The 14,785-nt window shown below is 49.4% G+C and overlaps 3 protein-coding genes and 1 long non-coding RNA gene across 4 annotated transcripts; 1 reads left to right on the top strand and 3 right to left on the bottom strand.

Moving 5' to 3' along the window:
• Positions 1-82: 82 nt before the first annotated feature.
• Positions 83-1,072, bottom strand: LOC100827358 (heme-binding-like protein At3g10130, chloroplastic). The gene has a single exon (XM_003564572.4). It carries the CDS (start codon positions 959-961, stop codon positions 284-286), a length of 678 nt encoding a protein of 225 aa, XP_003564620.1. The 5' UTR covers positions 962-1,072; the 3' UTR covers positions 83-283.
• A 400-nt stretch (positions 1,073-1,472) lies between these two features.
• Positions 1,473-4,038, bottom strand: LOC100826426 (laccase-8). Its single transcript, XM_003564569.3, has 5 exons — positions 3,915-4,038; positions 3,374-3,773; positions 3,046-3,168; positions 2,025-2,948; positions 1,473-1,917 (listed from the first exon to the last, which is right to left on the bottom strand). The coding sequence occupies exons 1-5, from the start codon at positions 3,999-4,001 to the stop codon at positions 1,787-1,789; spliced, it is 1,665 nt and encodes a 554-aa protein (XP_003564617.1). The 5' UTR covers positions 4,002-4,038; the 3' UTR covers positions 1,473-1,786.
• Positions 4,039-5,162: 1,124 nt separating this feature from the next.
• On the bottom strand, positions 5,163-8,421 carry LOC100826116 (laccase-7). The gene is made up of 6 exons (XM_003564568.4): positions 8,139-8,421; positions 7,667-7,818; positions 6,882-7,126; positions 6,647-6,769; positions 5,643-6,560; positions 5,163-5,549 (listed from the first exon to the last, which is right to left on the bottom strand). The coding sequence occupies exons 1-6, from the start codon at positions 8,223-8,225 to the stop codon at positions 5,419-5,421; spliced, it is 1,656 nt and encodes a 551-aa protein (XP_003564616.1). The 5' UTR covers positions 8,226-8,421; the 3' UTR covers positions 5,163-5,418.
• On the top strand, positions 6,991-8,395 carry LOC112270899. Its single transcript, XR_002963495.1, has 2 exons — positions 6,991-7,401; positions 7,506-8,395. It is a non-coding gene; the product is annotated as an uncharacterized LOC112270899 (long non-coding RNA).
• Positions 8,422-14,785: the final 6,364 nt, after the last annotated feature.

The raw sequence follows: 14,785 nt of genomic DNA, 5'->3' as shown, positions 1-14,785 counted from the left end.
CAGTCTGTGTATCAAGATCGGATCGTCTGGTCGTCGTCCCGGACCATGCCAATATCAATGTGTATATCAACTGAAACAATCAGCATTCAGAACATCACTCCAATATTTATTGCACCAACCAAACACATGTCTATTACACAAGATCATTAACATGATCAGCTTAACGGCTAATGAAAAAGCAGCACACCGGCTCCCTGGGACCCCTTGTCACTGAAACGACAACGACAGAAGCGCGTACGTACGAACACGGTTGCAAGAAGTGGCCGGAGTCCGGACCGATTCACTACTCGACGGGGATCATGACCTCGTTGGTGCGCAGCGGCGGGAGAGTCCAGGGCGGGTTGTAGCGTGACAGCACGAAGGGGCCCTTCACGACGTGCCCGTCCTTCTCCAGCGCGGCCTTGAGCCCTTCCGCCTTCTCCGCCACCACCTTCTCCCCCGCCAGCCCGCTGAACGTCACCACCCCGTACTTCCTCTCCCCGACATCCCTTAGCACCACGCGCTCGTCCGTCGGCTTCGGCGCCTCCTCCGCCTTGCTGTACTTGGACGGCAGCAGGAACTGCATCGTCACCTTGTTATTATTCCCCCCATCGGCCGTGATCACCGGCGCCGTCATCGCCACCGGCTCGGGCTCGACCGAAGATGTGATCACGGGCGCCGTCATGGAGATCTCCTCTGCCTTTCCGGGTCCGGAGGAGGCAGAGGTGATGACCGGGGACGTCATGGCGATCTTCTCGGGTTTGGTGTTCTGCGGCTTGCCGAAGACGCCGATGTAGGCGGCGAGGACCTGGAACCCGCCGTCGGGGTCGCCCTTCATGTCCTTGGGGTCGTAGACCACCTCGGCGGCGACGCAGGGCGGGTACTTGCGGATCTCGTAGCCGGCGCCCGTGTGCAGCACCTCGTGCTTCGGTGTCTCCACCACGATCTTCCCCAGCATCATCTTGCCCAGCGTCAGACCCATGGCTGGCCGGCGTCGATGCAGCGAGCTACTGTATTGGCTTGTTCGATTCCTGCGAGGGGGTCAGTAAATAATGCTGTTGAGTGTGTGTTGTTTTGGTTTGGCTGGCCGCTTTGGGTTTAAGAAGCGGCGAGAGATTCGCGCGTGTGGACGAGGTGGGAGACGGGGTTGCGGCGCGAGTTGCTCCACGGAGGCGTTTCGGTTTTTGGCTCGTTTCTAGAGGAATTTTCGTCCCCTCCGGCCCTTCCTCACTCCTTCCTCCTTCCGTTTTTGGCTTGCAGGGGAAGTTCGGCAACCTGTGGGCTTTTACTTGTACGCCATTTTCAGAAGAAAAGGGCTGAACGTCACTGTTTCAAGGAAACGAAACAACCAGTCAGCAGGTTGAACACCGCACACCGGCCCAATCACGATCAGTGGGTCGCCAAGCATCCAGCATTTCAACCCAGTTGTACAAAACACTTAGAAACTGGCTGCACCGGTTCCACAGTAAAGTGTTTTCAGAAGGAACAGAATATACAGCAAAAACTGATGTTCAGAAATCAAATATACAGCAGAACTACAGCACTTCGCCACATCAAGAATTAAGAAAAAAAAAGCCGGCTACTTTGTTTTCTTTGCAAACTTTGTTTTCCTTGCAAATGGTTGGTCATTCTAAAATGTGAGTAGTAGCTTGGAGGATAACCAGTAACCATATGTCTGTAGCTTTATTCAGGAACAGAAGCTTAGGACAGTATACTAAAGCTTCAAAAATTTATCAAATCAGGCATGCACGCACACACGTAGACAAGAGAAATAACCGTACAACTAGCACACTTGCGTAGGTTGCGTTCAGTAGCATTTCGGATAGTCAACGGGAGGCGGAGGAAGCAGATTCGGGGCCGGGCCGTCGAGCACCTCGAACACCATCGCCAACCCCAACGGCAGGTGCGCGTCCAGATGACAGTGCATGAACCACATACCTACAATTTACCCCCTCACAATCGGTTAATTACAGGCACGAACGATCAGCATCAGACACGTGAAACAACCAGTGCAAACACAAAACAATTCACACGCACATACTCACCTGGATTATTCGCCGTGAACCGTATCACGGCCCACCCACCGGCCGGCACGGCAACGGTGTTCCGCACCTGTGGGTTCACGAGGTTGTACGTGCTGTTGGCCCTCGGGTCGAAGCGCCCGAGGCCCTGCGCCAGCACGAAGAAGTTGAACCCGTGCAGGTGGATCGGGTGGTTCTCCGCGCCGAGGACGCTGCTGTACACCCTGCTCTGCAGCACCACCTCCACGACGTCGCCGTAGTTGAGCCTCTTCACGGACGTGGCTCTCCTGATGCCCGGCAACGGCGGCGGGGAGCTCGGGAAATCCTCGGAATACACTCTTCCCTGAACACCATCGTAGAGCGCCTTCAGGAGCGACGCGTTCCTGGGGAACTGGAACGAGTTCCGGTTCATGAACGCCACGAGCGCGAACCCCTGGCACTTGGTCTGCTCCACGGCGCACGGCGCCTGGTCCACCCCGAACTCCACCACCATGTCGTGGTCCACGGTCTTCGGCACCGGCGGGTCGCTAGGACGGACGAGGCCGGTCAGCGACCAGTAAAAGTTGCCGGCGGTGACCACATCCTCATGGGACGGCATGGTTGGCATGGTTGCCGTGGCGTCGTCGTCCGGCGCGTCCTCGTACTTCACGATGCCCGTGGCGGTGCCGGTGTTGAAGCGGAACGGGACGGTCTTGCTGTCGAACACGTTGGCCGCCATGTAGTACCGGCCCGGCGGCGCCGAGGTGGTCATGAGGGCGTCCACGGTCTGCCCCGGGGTGATGACGATGGTGTCGGTCGCATATGGGTCCGTGTAGCTCGCGTCGATCGCTACCACGGTGAAGTTGTGGCCGGCCACCTTGAAGAAGAGCTCCACATTGACTGCAGCGTTGATGATGCGGAGGAGGTACGTCTTGTTGTACTCCACCTCCACTCCGTAGATGCCAGCACCTTCGAACACAAAAATTAGAGTTACGGTTTGATGTGATTAGGAATTGAGCCGTTTATTCGCTTGTAAGCTGTGTAAAACAGGTCTCTGGTGTTGTACCTGTGCAGGGAGTCTGGTCCCCGGGCAAGCCGTTGAGGGTGAGCGCGTCTGAGATATCCTGTCCTAGGCCGGTCAAGTGCGCATCAATCTCCACATCGTTCACATTTTTGTTCCACCACTCGCCTGCCCAAGAATTGCACAACAAAATGATGTCGTACTTGGTCATTAGCAAACAGAGATGAAGTATACTAACTTGTCCATTAGCAACCATATGGTTGCAGCTAGACAATAGCACTGCTTTGTTTAATGTCACTTTTATATAATCAATTAATCATGCGCATTTGTGCGTATGTCAGTTGCAAATAGTATTAATTAGTAGCGTGTATACCTAGCAGGATTGGAATTTCGCCGTACGGTGCTGGGAACGGGTAGCCATCGGTGCCATTTCTCGGCTTTATGATGAGCGCGCCGTAGATTGTGGCCCGGAGGAGCGAGGAGTGGGCGTGCCACCAAAGGGTGCCCTCCTGGGCGGTGACGTTGAATTGGTACGTGAAGTTCCCAGAGGGCTGTACGGAGCAGTCCGTTATCATGTGCGCCCCGTCGGCCCAGCCGCTCAGCAGCTGAAATATGCCATGCCAGTGGATTGATAACGGGTACGGCGAATCATTCACGACGTGAACGACCACCGTATCGCCCTCTGTCGCCTCTATGGTTGGTCCGGGCAGTTGCTCGTTGGCCGTGTATATCACAGTGTCCGTGCAGAGCTGAGAGATGTTCATGCCGCCCACCTGAATATATTGAAATACACGGCACAAAACTTGTTAATTACAAAGATGAAAACACCATCGTGCTACATGCGAATTAAGCCCTGAAACTGATATGGAGTAGAAATAGGTTAAGTAAGTTCTTGGGTATGCGAGAAATTTTACGTTAAAGGTGTGCTCGACGATTGCCGCGCTTGCCATCGCCGTGCAGAGAGCAAGAACGAGTGGGACGATCATGGCAGCCCGCTCCATCCCCCAAAACTCGTGAGTAGCAAGAAGATGAATAAAAACAAACTACAAAACTGTAAACTCCCTTGCCTTGGTGTCCTTGTATATATACCCACTAGCTCGCTACACGTATTGATCACAAGTGGATCCTAATCGTACAGGGAACAAGTCTAGCTTGCGTCTAATGAGCCAATGAGCCCTTGGCGATCTTGTACAAGTTAACGATGTAATCAGATGGCGACGACGACATATAATAACCGTGCTTTGCACCTTGTCGGATGTTGCTTAATCGCTCATTCATCGTTTTGTTGCAGTGGTTGCTCTTTCTAGATTAAGTACTTTTCACCTTGCACCCAAGTCTAAGTCTTCGGAGCGGGCGATTTTAAATGCTCGAAATTGTACTTTTTTCGTCTCAAAATAAGTTTTATATAAATCCACGTCACTTATTTCCGGACGGCGGGAGCACGTGAGTTGGCTTCATCATGACCATTTTATATTGCTCGCGTTTTCTCAACAAAGTCGTATTGCTCTCTTCAACTGCAGAACATATATGTACCATTCACCACAATCTAAAGTTACGAGAAACGAGAAAGACAGAGCAACTGTGGTTTATCTTTTTCATTTCCCCCTATTTAACATTTTTTTCTTCTGGGCAAGTTATACTCATCCCATCATACTTTAGGAGGGTGCCTCCGGAAGCATCGAAGTGTAGGAAACATCGGATAGGCATGTCAGCGAATGACAATATTTCCACCGTCCCATATTAAGTGTCGAAATATTACATGTATCTAGATGTTTTTTAATATATAGATACGTTCATTTTTAAATAAATTTGAGTCACTTAATATGGGACGGAGGGAGTATATTTTTGGAGTATGTCACTTTACCGCAGAGGTATGTTAGTATTCATACCGCAGAGGTATATGTTAGTGCACCACAATGCTACTGATATTCATATTGCAATTTCCTTTTTTGTTTCAGAAGCATACATTAGGCTCAAATATAGCCGTTGTGCCAACGTTTCCTAAGACAGAGACGCAACGCAACGCGGTAACTGACGACGGCAATAAGATTTGGCACTTTGCAAAAAGAAAGTCGTGCCACCAATGAAGACGATTTCGTCCGTTGGCCAAGATGTTGCCTCCAGCCAAATGAGCTAATGCATGGATATTAGTTTATCCGACGGGCCAAAGTCAGTTGTAATCCCAATCAGCAGAGTATATTTACACCGCCCGAACTTGTGAAGCCACTGTTTTTTTTACACTGTAAAAAATTAAGAGAACATATAGTTACACCAAAAACAATCGATGTAAACTTCCTTTGTAAGTACACAAGAAATAAACTAACAACATGCCCACTTTTTTTTTGTACAACAAGAACAAATCTGTAAAATTTTACACGCAGGATCATGTACTGACGTCACGCCGTTTACTTGCAAGTTCTAGCACATCGGTAGATCCGCCGGCGGCGGAGGGAGGATGGAGCCAGGCGCCGTCCCGTTCTGTACCGCAAACACCATGCCGAGGCCCATCGGGACGTGCGCGTCGAGGTGGCAGTGAAAGAACCACATCCCTGCGAGAAAAAGCCCAAACCTCGAAATTAGCATCTCAGGCCCATATAATATAAGTTGGGCCGGAATAATTCACAGCAGCGACCGCGCAGCACCTGGGTTGTTGGCGACGAAGCGGATGACGGCCCATCCCCCGGTGGGCACGGCGAGGGTGTTTCGGGACACCGGGTCGACCAGGTTGTACGCGCTGGCGTTGCCCGGCGTAAAGGTCCCGAGGCCCTGCGCCAGCACGAAGAAGTTGAAGCCGTGGAGGTGGATCGGGTGGTTCTCCGCCGGGACGGCGGTCGGGTTCTGGAGCACGATCTCCACCGTCGAGTTGTACGGGAGGCTCCTGACCTTGGTCCCCTCCACCATCGCCATGCCGCTCCCCGGGGGCCCGTCGGGGAAATCGGCGGTGTAGACCCCAGCAGGCTTGCCCTTGAACTGGGCCTCCAGGAGCGACACCCGCGTCGGGAGCCGGAACGAGACGCCGTTCATGGCCGCCGCGAAGGCGGTCCCGTTGCAGCTGGTCTGGGCCGAGTCGCACGGCAGCTGGCCCAGGCCCAGCTCGATGGTCATGTTCACGTCCACCTTGGTCGGCACCGCCGTGAAGGCCTTGACGCCTCTGAGGCCGAAGTAGAAGGCGTTGGCCGTGGACGTGTCGGAGCTGGTCGGCATGGCCGGCATGGCGGGCGTGGCCGTGGGCGACGTGCCGTTGTAGCGCAGGATGGCCGTGGCGGTGGAGTCGTCGTCGGAGGTGGCCATCGTGGCCGGGGATATCGTGTCGTGCGGCTGCACCGCCATGTAGTAGCTCCCGGCCGGCTTGGGGCCCGTGAAGATGAGCGCGTCCACGGTGTTCCCCGGCGCGAGCACCAGCGTGTCCGTGGTGTGGTTGGCCGTGTAGCACGCGTCCACGGCCACCACGGTGAAGTTGTGGCCGGCCAACTTGAAGAAGAGGTGCGTGTTGAGCGCGGCGTTGATCACCCGGAGCAGCACCGTCGTGTTCGGCTCCACCACCACCGTAAACGTCTCATCTACAAAGCAAAAAATATCAAACTGTTACATGAATATTTCACCTGCGGTAACTATTTTAGGATTCATACGAACTGACGCCACATACTTGCGCACGGGTATAGCTGGCCGGTTAGACCGTTAACGGTGAAGGCGTCGGAGCGGCTAGGAAGCTGGCCGGACATGAGCGCGTCCTTCTCGACGTCGACAACATTCTGGCTCCACCACTCGCCTGTACCACCAGACCTCATCCACAATCGATCAGGATAATGCCAAAGAATCCCACATCCATCAGTTCATCATCAATTAATATCCAGGAAGGGGCCAAACGGCGTTGTTGTTACCGAGTACGAGAGGGACTTCTTGGTCGGGCGTGGGGAACGGGTAGGCGGAGCCATTCCTGGGCTTGACGATGAGGGCGCCGTACACGGTGGCGCGCAGGAAGGAGGAGTGCGCGTGCCACCACAGCGTGCCCTCTTGCCCGGTCACGTTGAAGCGGTACGCGTAGGAGCTGTTGGGCTGGATCGGGCACTGGGTCACCATGCTCGGACCGTCCGCCCATGGCGTCAGTAACTGGAGCATCCCATGCCTGTCAATTTCAGTTCCCAGAAACCCACCCAATCACACACGGTTAGACACAGGTCATAGCCGTCCTTGCCAGCGGGAAAAGACCGTGCGAAAGGCTGTAAACCGTTGCTTTTGCCCTAGTAGATTAATGCTATAATATTTGCTGCTGCTACTTTCTTGTGTCATCTTCTTTTTGGCAAGGTTTTGTTGTAAAACTTGTAATGGGACTTCGTCGCCTCTGCACCCGGCGAGTATCACGATGAGCTCTCCAAAAGCTAGCTGCTGTCCCTCTGACAGGTAAGCCGTCGTTTTCAGAACTTTCTCTTTCGGCTTTCAGATATGCTAGTTCAGATGCTAAAATAATCAGACAATCTAATCCGTGAAACTAAACTGCCTATCAGCTGGACACCTCAAGCATCCAACGAAGTAGCTAGATGACAGGTCCCTCACGCCATCTACAAGTTACAAACGGCTGGATGTTTCTTTCTCAAAAGGAAGAAGCAGCACAGAAAGTTTCAGAGACTGGAATAGTTTTCTAGTTCAGGAAGTACCAGGATTTTACCAGTGGATGGTTAAGTTGTATGGCGACCCGTTGGTTACATTGACGACAACCTCGTCGCCGTCGTTCACCTCTATCGTTGGCCCAGGCAGTTGGCCGTTCACCGCAATGATGTCAGTGCTGTTGCACAGCCGATTAACTCGCATGCTCGCCACCTAACAACAGCATTACAGAGGAAACAGTAGTCAGACACGGGTCCCTACTGGGTTGCATGCAGGTTAAGAGATTTCATTGGCATGCATATGCAAGCAGAGGAAACTTATACAACTTTCTCTGCATTTTCAGGTGTATATATAGAGAGAGAGTTATCTTGTTTCCCACACACAAGTTGATTCTGAATTTCTGATAGCTAGACAGTGTAAGTACTTGAGTATAAACTGGGCATGGGCATGGCCAAGTTTCTCTTGTCATGAAAACCTTCTATGAACTGAATGAACAAAGCTCGTATGCATATAAACAAGTTGGAGATTAGTACTGTGAATGTGTAGTTCGCAGTTGCGGCATCTGCCACCGAACTGGCGGCAAGGAGAAGCACGGACGCCAACCACAAAAGCTGCGCCATGGAAGAACACCAAGGTCGTCGAAGACGAAGAGGTTAAATCAGCAGTGTCAGAGAGGAAAGCTAGGCAGTTTCAAAGGCAAATCTTTGTTGGCGATCTTGGGCGGGCAACTTGTATAGCTTAGTTTCTAGGAAACACGATAAGTATATATACTATAGGGATGCTTTTGGCACTCCTCCAGGAATCACTTGCGTAGCTTAGTCCGACTGGAAATATATGCCTCGAAAAAAAAAAATTGTCCAATTGTTTTTGGGGCGGGGTGATCGCGACATAAAGACACAAGGGCTTCTAGCGATGTTGCACATTCACACGCTTGTAATCTAGGTGTCCCGGGCCCAATTTGTTTTATGCGGGCTGATCGATTGACAGAGAGGTTTTATGCCAGTCGACCATTGTCTGACTAATTAACTTGTTCGTGGCTAGCTTTTATTGCAGTAGCAAATTCCTGGTCTACTGATCCAAGGAGCACCGTCAAATTCTCTTTCTTTGCTGGCATTATCGACACGTCGGCAGATGCCCTTTTCATCAGAAACAATCATGAGTTTTACTTTTGGACACAAGATATTATTTTCTGACGAACCATCATGTTAACGTACGTCAGGATAGATGTGCAATAAGCAAAACATGGCTAAACAGTTTTCTCTAAGTGGCCCTGCTCCCTCGTTTCGGTCAATAAAAGCATCTCTAAGCTGAGGTTTAGCATAAGTATCCCATCGACTGCACCTGAACCAGGTAGCCTAGCCACCGATTTGAAGTTATCATCTAGACGATAATTTGCTCGAACATTCAATTATGCCAGCAGACATGGTCCCAGTGTAGCTGAATCTAGAGAACATCTGCAATGATATGTATTCTGTCAAATATAACACAATGCAGACAAAATTTGATTATGTACAAGTTATGCCTTCTGAAGCAACAAATCTTCTGTTCTGCTGCAGGAGTGCCAAAATTGGATGTACACATAACCGGACAATAGTAGTACAAGCGTCTAGATAAGCAGCCAGCACATCTGGCATAAGATGACATGAACGGAGAGAATGACGATGACCTGAAAATCATGTGGCGGGTTTTCGAGGAAAACGATCATGTGGTAGGTTGATCCTCCAAGTCTATCTTGACGAGATAACGTTCTGATGTACATACATACGGGCAAGATTTCGTCGAAACCTTCTAGTGTTTATCTTCTGGAGGCCCTGTTTCCGTTTTGCATGTACGCCCGCCCGGGCGGCTCGGGCATCCAACGGTCCCAGGCTCCCAGCCAAAGAACAGATTTGATCCTGAATGCGTGGACACGACGGGGACCTCTCACCTAATTGAAGGCTATCCACAGTGTCAGCAGTTCGGCGTAGCTGCCTGGACCAGCGGGAAGGAAGACGTACTTGCTCACTGGAAGCATGTACAAAGATCATCTGATATTGTTCGTACGGGTCACATGAGCAACAAGGTTTGGTGATTGCTTGTGGCGATATCACAAAACCTGTGACAGAATAGTCTATGGATAGAATATAGTCATGGATAGATATACTTGATGCGATGCGATCATTCCCAACACGAATTGTCCAATATGTACACTTAACTGTGTTAGTTCATGCAAGGTCTGCACTCATACTACCCGGAAAAAAAAAGGTTTTTTAGTGCCTTTCGACACTATACGAAAAAAGAAGTAGTAGAACGTTAATTACAGGGACAGAATAATTTTTTTACCTCGAAAACACTGTAGCCCTGACCAGACTAGGCCCATTAGGCCCAAAACAGCCAATCCATTTGTAGAAAAATCTATATCTATATCTATATCTATAACAATCTAAAAAATACGGCCCGTTCACTTCACCGTCATCTGTCAAACTTTTGATAAAATTTGTGGGCCCTCAGAATTGCAGGTATATTAAGCCTATTTAGCCAGCTGGCTCGTTACCTGCACCGAATCTACCTATATATATCCCACAAAATTTGTGGGCGCCAGAATGGCATGTATATTAGGCTACTAAGCTGGCTGGCCCATTACCTGCACCGAATATATCTATATCTATATCTATACCAATGTAAAAAGTACGGACCGTTCCACCTTTTTTCCTTCCCTTTTTTCGTCAAGCCCCCGAGACCCACCTCGTCCGTCCGCACGCAAACCACTCCTTCGTCCGCTCCAGACGGCCGAGCTCCCCTCTCTTGGCGCAGCCCAATAGGAGACCCTTCCTAATCCAACAAAAATATTTTTCCTGACGCGGCGGAGAAAACACAATTAAAAGCCCAAAGATATCTCTTCATACATTCGACCTTACTCTCCTGCTTTGGTGATGCTCGTTATCTGTAGGTGCAACAGCAGATTGATCATGCGATGCAGCATATGGTCCAGCATGCGGTGCCTCCTTCCATCCGAGAGCCGATGGCTCTGGCATGCAGGCTCCATCTTGTCATACACCGTTTAATTTCAGAGAAAACAGGCTCAGTTCGCATCCCACTGGTTCCTTTGGGACTGAGCTCGTCTCTGACTAGGTTAGACCCTCACATAGTAACACTAAGATAGGCAGAGCTGAGAGGCTCTTAGGAGTTCAAGTAGCTAGCCGCGGAGCCACCCCCGGCAACCTGTAAACACCCTTAAATCAATGGAATCCAAGCACAAAAGCAGGACGTAGGGTATTACACCTCTGCGTGGCCCGAACATGGGTAAACTCCTCAGTGTCACGCTTCGTGTCTTCGCCACGTCGGCGATTACTCGGGAGCCGCTACGACAACGCGCGCTAAGGCGGTTCAGCCGTGATTATGGGGGATGATTGAGGAGGAGAAAAGGAAGGGAAGAACCGTGGGATACGGTTCAGAGCACCTGGACGGGTCATGGGCCGAGGAGGCATCGTCGAGGGCGAAGATTGCGGCGGCCGGCATTTTGGCACGAGGAGGAAGACTGGCACGGGCGCTCGTCTGGTCATGGGCTGGGCGCTCTCGGGGAAGCTGACCCAAGAGTGAGAATGGGTGTGGCCCAAGAGGAAAGAAAAAAGAAGAGAAAAAAGAAGAAGACCTAAAAGTGGCTTGCCTGAGCCGTGACAGCGCACGAGCATTCTGCTAGTAGATCAAATAGGTCGATCGCATCTTCTTCTTCGTCCCATCATCTGGAGAAAAAAAGAACGCATCGCCTGCCGCGGCAGGTGCGCCCGCCACTGCTGCCGCCCCGCGCCTCAAGATGGCAATGGATAGTCAAAATGTGGATATCCATGGATATCCAGCCCATGGATCGCGGATATGGATCGGGTTTTCGATCCATGGATATCCACGAGTAGATACCCGCCAACTCGTGAAGTGGGCACGGATATCATATTTGATTCATGGATATCCATGGATACCCGGTATTTATTAAAATAAATAAATTACTAACATGTGTATCCACTACTCGATAGATGTATCTACTTGTAGATACAAATCCCCGTCACTTATTTCGGGACGGAGGGAGTACTTCGTAAGTTTATACGGTCTTTTGGTTAATATAGATTATAAATCGGTGATCGGTCATCCACATAAGTGACATGTATTGAGGTATTTTGGGCAGCAATATCTTATTTTTGGATTATTATTTTTGTTGAACACAAAGTAATATAAGTATATATCAAGTAATCCAATGAACTTTGTCATAGTTATGATATGATTTTTTGCCTTGTAAACTCCGCCACACCTTAAAATTTATCCTGGGTCCGCCACAAATTTGAGTCACTTAATATTGGATGGAGGGAGTATATTGCATTGATATGGATAATCCATGTATACCCGGTGGATATGGATGTGGATATTGTTTTGCATCCAACGGATATTTTCGTGGATGGATAGTTGGCCCGGCGATGGATATGGATTTGGTCGACCCGTCCAGACCCGCCCCGTTGCCATCCTGACCCGCGCCCCCGCCCCGCTCCCCCCCACCCCCCCCACCCCCACCCCAACCGCTGCCTGCTGCGCCATCAGTTTCGCCAGGGCCGGTCTCCAAAACATTACACAGGCGCGAGGCGCCACCACCGGCAAGGATTCTCTGCAGTAAGTCACCTGACTTTGTGTGGCTGACGTGCGGGCCAGACAGCCATGGGACCCACAAGTCAGCCACATAAAGTCATGGGACTTAAAGTCAGACAATCCACGCCTCGCCACCACCTCCGTCCTTCTCCAGGACGCGTACGCATGCTCCTCCCCGGATGCTTTAGGACGCACCTTCCCGGGATTAGAGTTTTCGTCTTTCCGGCCAGGTCCGTTCCTTATTTGGCGCAGGATAAGGAACCAGGACGGATCCTTCTGTTGCGAGCGACGAGAGGAGGAGGAAGGGACGTCGGTCGGCTCGATCGGCCATATGGGCCTGGGCCGAAATTTCCTGCGGAAATGTTTTTTTTCCTTTTTCTTTTCGGGATTGCTGAATTTTCCCTCGACCTGCTACTACTCTGTTTTGATAGTCCTGTTTTCACCGGCAGTACAAATCAATATGGGACTTAGGATCTAATAGAACGGGTGGCTCACAAAAATTTAAAGGTACCGTAAAAGACCTCAAAGAAAATGTCTGTACTCATACTACTCCCTCCGACCAACAAAAGATGTTTCAAGTTTGTCAAAATTTGAATGGATCTAGACATGACTTAGTGTATAGATGCATTCAAATTTATTGAAAATTGAGACATCCTTTGTTGGACGGAAGGAGTACAAGAATAACAATAGCATGTAGAGACATAATTTTTTTACATGATTTTTTAAAAAAAAATTCAAAGTCTCATATTCAGCTCCCTCTAGTTGACGTAACCTCCTCCTCCCCCTTGATGCTGGTCCTGTTGTGTTGTTTCTTTGGTACATCCGTGGATCGTGCTCCTCGCCCAAACTCATAGAGTACTATGAGCTCTTGCCCAAACTTTTCGTCGTGACAAAACCAACAACATCATGTTGTGTTGATCTGACCCCTCGGGACCTACGGCATGATCGCTCTGGCCAAAACCCTCAACTCCTGACAACACCTCTCCTCGGAACCCTCAATTGTAAAACTTGTGCTCTCAAAATTCATGACCTTTGGAATGTGTGGAAAGAGCGTAACTGCAGAATTTTCAACAATGAATCCATGGTTGTTGATGTAGTTGCATACAAAGGTCAGGAGGATTTCAAGTCTTTTTTGTGGGCTAATGAAATTAGCCCGGTTGCGTTGTATGATGCCCGAGTGTAGTAGCTTTTTTTTTGTGTTGCGCGGCTGTGCGCTTTGGCTATTTTCTAAGACGTTCTCTCGTAAATATTAACTTCTCTTCTCTTTAATGAATGGCAGTGCTCCTGCCTTTTCTGCCCAAAAAAAATCCTGACCTTGTGCAATCATACTTGGTTCTCTTCCCTCGCCCCACTTTGGCCCGCCTTTTAAGGCCTTAGATCCTCTCAAGTCGGATGCATACTCTCCATTCAAGTGGGACTCCAGACATTCTAATCGACATGGATTTTAGTCATACCCCTCAGGTCGAGTCCGTGTCCGACGCACACTCCAATAGCCAATCACTCCCATATCATCATGGGTTTGATCGATGATGAGTCGTACCGTTTTGGCCTCCGCTCCTCCACTTCAACCGAAGTTTGCCTTTCTGGAATAATCCTTCGAGTATAAGTGTTTGACTTGAACACCTATTAATCCTTCGTGTGTATGTTTCCAACCATAACCCATACGCATATTCAACACAATTTCAATACACCGTGATTGCACGGGTGAAGAGTTCATCTTATAGAACCCAATATAAATGAAATCCAACAAAGAAATTGTTGGAGAAGAACAGCACTAGAAAAAGAAGAAGTAAAAAAACATATGACACTAGAGAATCCTAAAACTACCTCAGGCAATCAGCAAATCCTGATCCACTCAATGCCGAAAAATAAGAGAGATGGCTGACAAGAAAACGATGAAGGTCCTTCTCTCTAGTGGTGATCTCCCTATGGCTAAGGTTCTTGCATGCCTTCTTTTCAAATTTAGTGTTTATTTCTTAATTTAGTCGTATGCTAAATCGAGGAACGCCATAATTAAACGAAGGTAGCAATATCAATCGCATTGCTTAAAAATGTTTGAAGATGAGTCTAGAATATACGCATATCATTCAAAAGAATACTATTTTGAACTACGTATGCACTCCAAGGTTGCGGACTTGTGGTAAGTTCAATAAAGCATGCAAAAGCACTCCTTGGTGGGAACTTTGGTCGGGCACTCAAATACCACCGCAAAAAACATGCAGCAGAGGGCCAGAGGTCCACCACCTTTCCTTTTTCATTTCTTTTTCTACCGCTCTCCTTATATCTGAAATCTAGTTGAAACCTTTGATCTTTTGGTTGGAAGGTTTCTATATTTTAGCAGAAATCTTCTCTTATGTTTGTTGAAAGACCAAGCTATTTTTTTATTTGAAAGTTGTTTATTCTTTTGTTATCATTGCCTCTCGGTGGCAACGACGATATATGGCAGTGAGAAGTGGAAGAAGGCTACGATGATTTTAGGGAGACAAACGCTACAAGAAAAAGGCAAAGCCAAGAGAGAGTATGAAGATTCAAGACTTTTTCAAAAAAATTGTGGTGGTTTTAGTTACCCAAT

Source organism: Brachypodium distachyon, chromosome 2, assembly GCF_000005505.3.
Source record: "Brachypodium distachyon strain Bd21 chromosome 2, Brachypodium_distachyon_v3.0, whole genome shotgun sequence".
Classification (NCBI taxonomy): Eukaryota; Viridiplantae; Streptophyta; class Magnoliopsida; order Poales; family Poaceae; genus Brachypodium; species Brachypodium distachyon.
This window is presented reverse-complemented; position numbering and strand designations above follow the sequence as displayed.

Bases quoted from the DNA above. Each gene is read 5' to 3' on its own strand.
- LOC100826116 (XM_003564568.4), bottom strand. From the start codon at position 8,225: ATGGCGCAGCTTTTGTGGTTGGCGTCCGTGCTTCTCCTTGCCGCCAGT. The intron at 7,819-8,138 runs GTACTAATCTCC...TGCTGTTGTTAG, and splicing joins CTGCGAACTACACATTCACA to GTGGCGAGCATGCGAGTTAA. The intron at 6,770-6,881 runs GTAACAACAACG...CTGGTGGTACAG, and splicing joins AGAAGTCCCTCTCGTACTCG to GCGAGTGGTGGAGCCAGAAT.
- LOC100827358 (XM_003564572.4), bottom strand. From the start codon at position 961: ATGGGTCTGACGCTGGGCAAGATGATGCTGGGGAAGATCGTGGTGGAG.
- LOC100826426 (XM_003564569.3), bottom strand. From the start codon at position 4,001: ATGGAGCGGGCTGCCATGATCGTCCCACTCGTTCTTGCTCTCTGCACG. The intron at 3,774-3,914 runs GTAAAATTTCTC...CAATATATTCAG, and splicing joins TCGTCGAGCACACCTTTAAC to GTGGGCGGCATGAACATCTC. The intron at 1,918-2,024 runs GTGAGTATGTGC...GGTAAATTGTAG, and splicing joins GTTCACGGCGAATAATCCAG to GTATGTGGTTCATGCACTGT.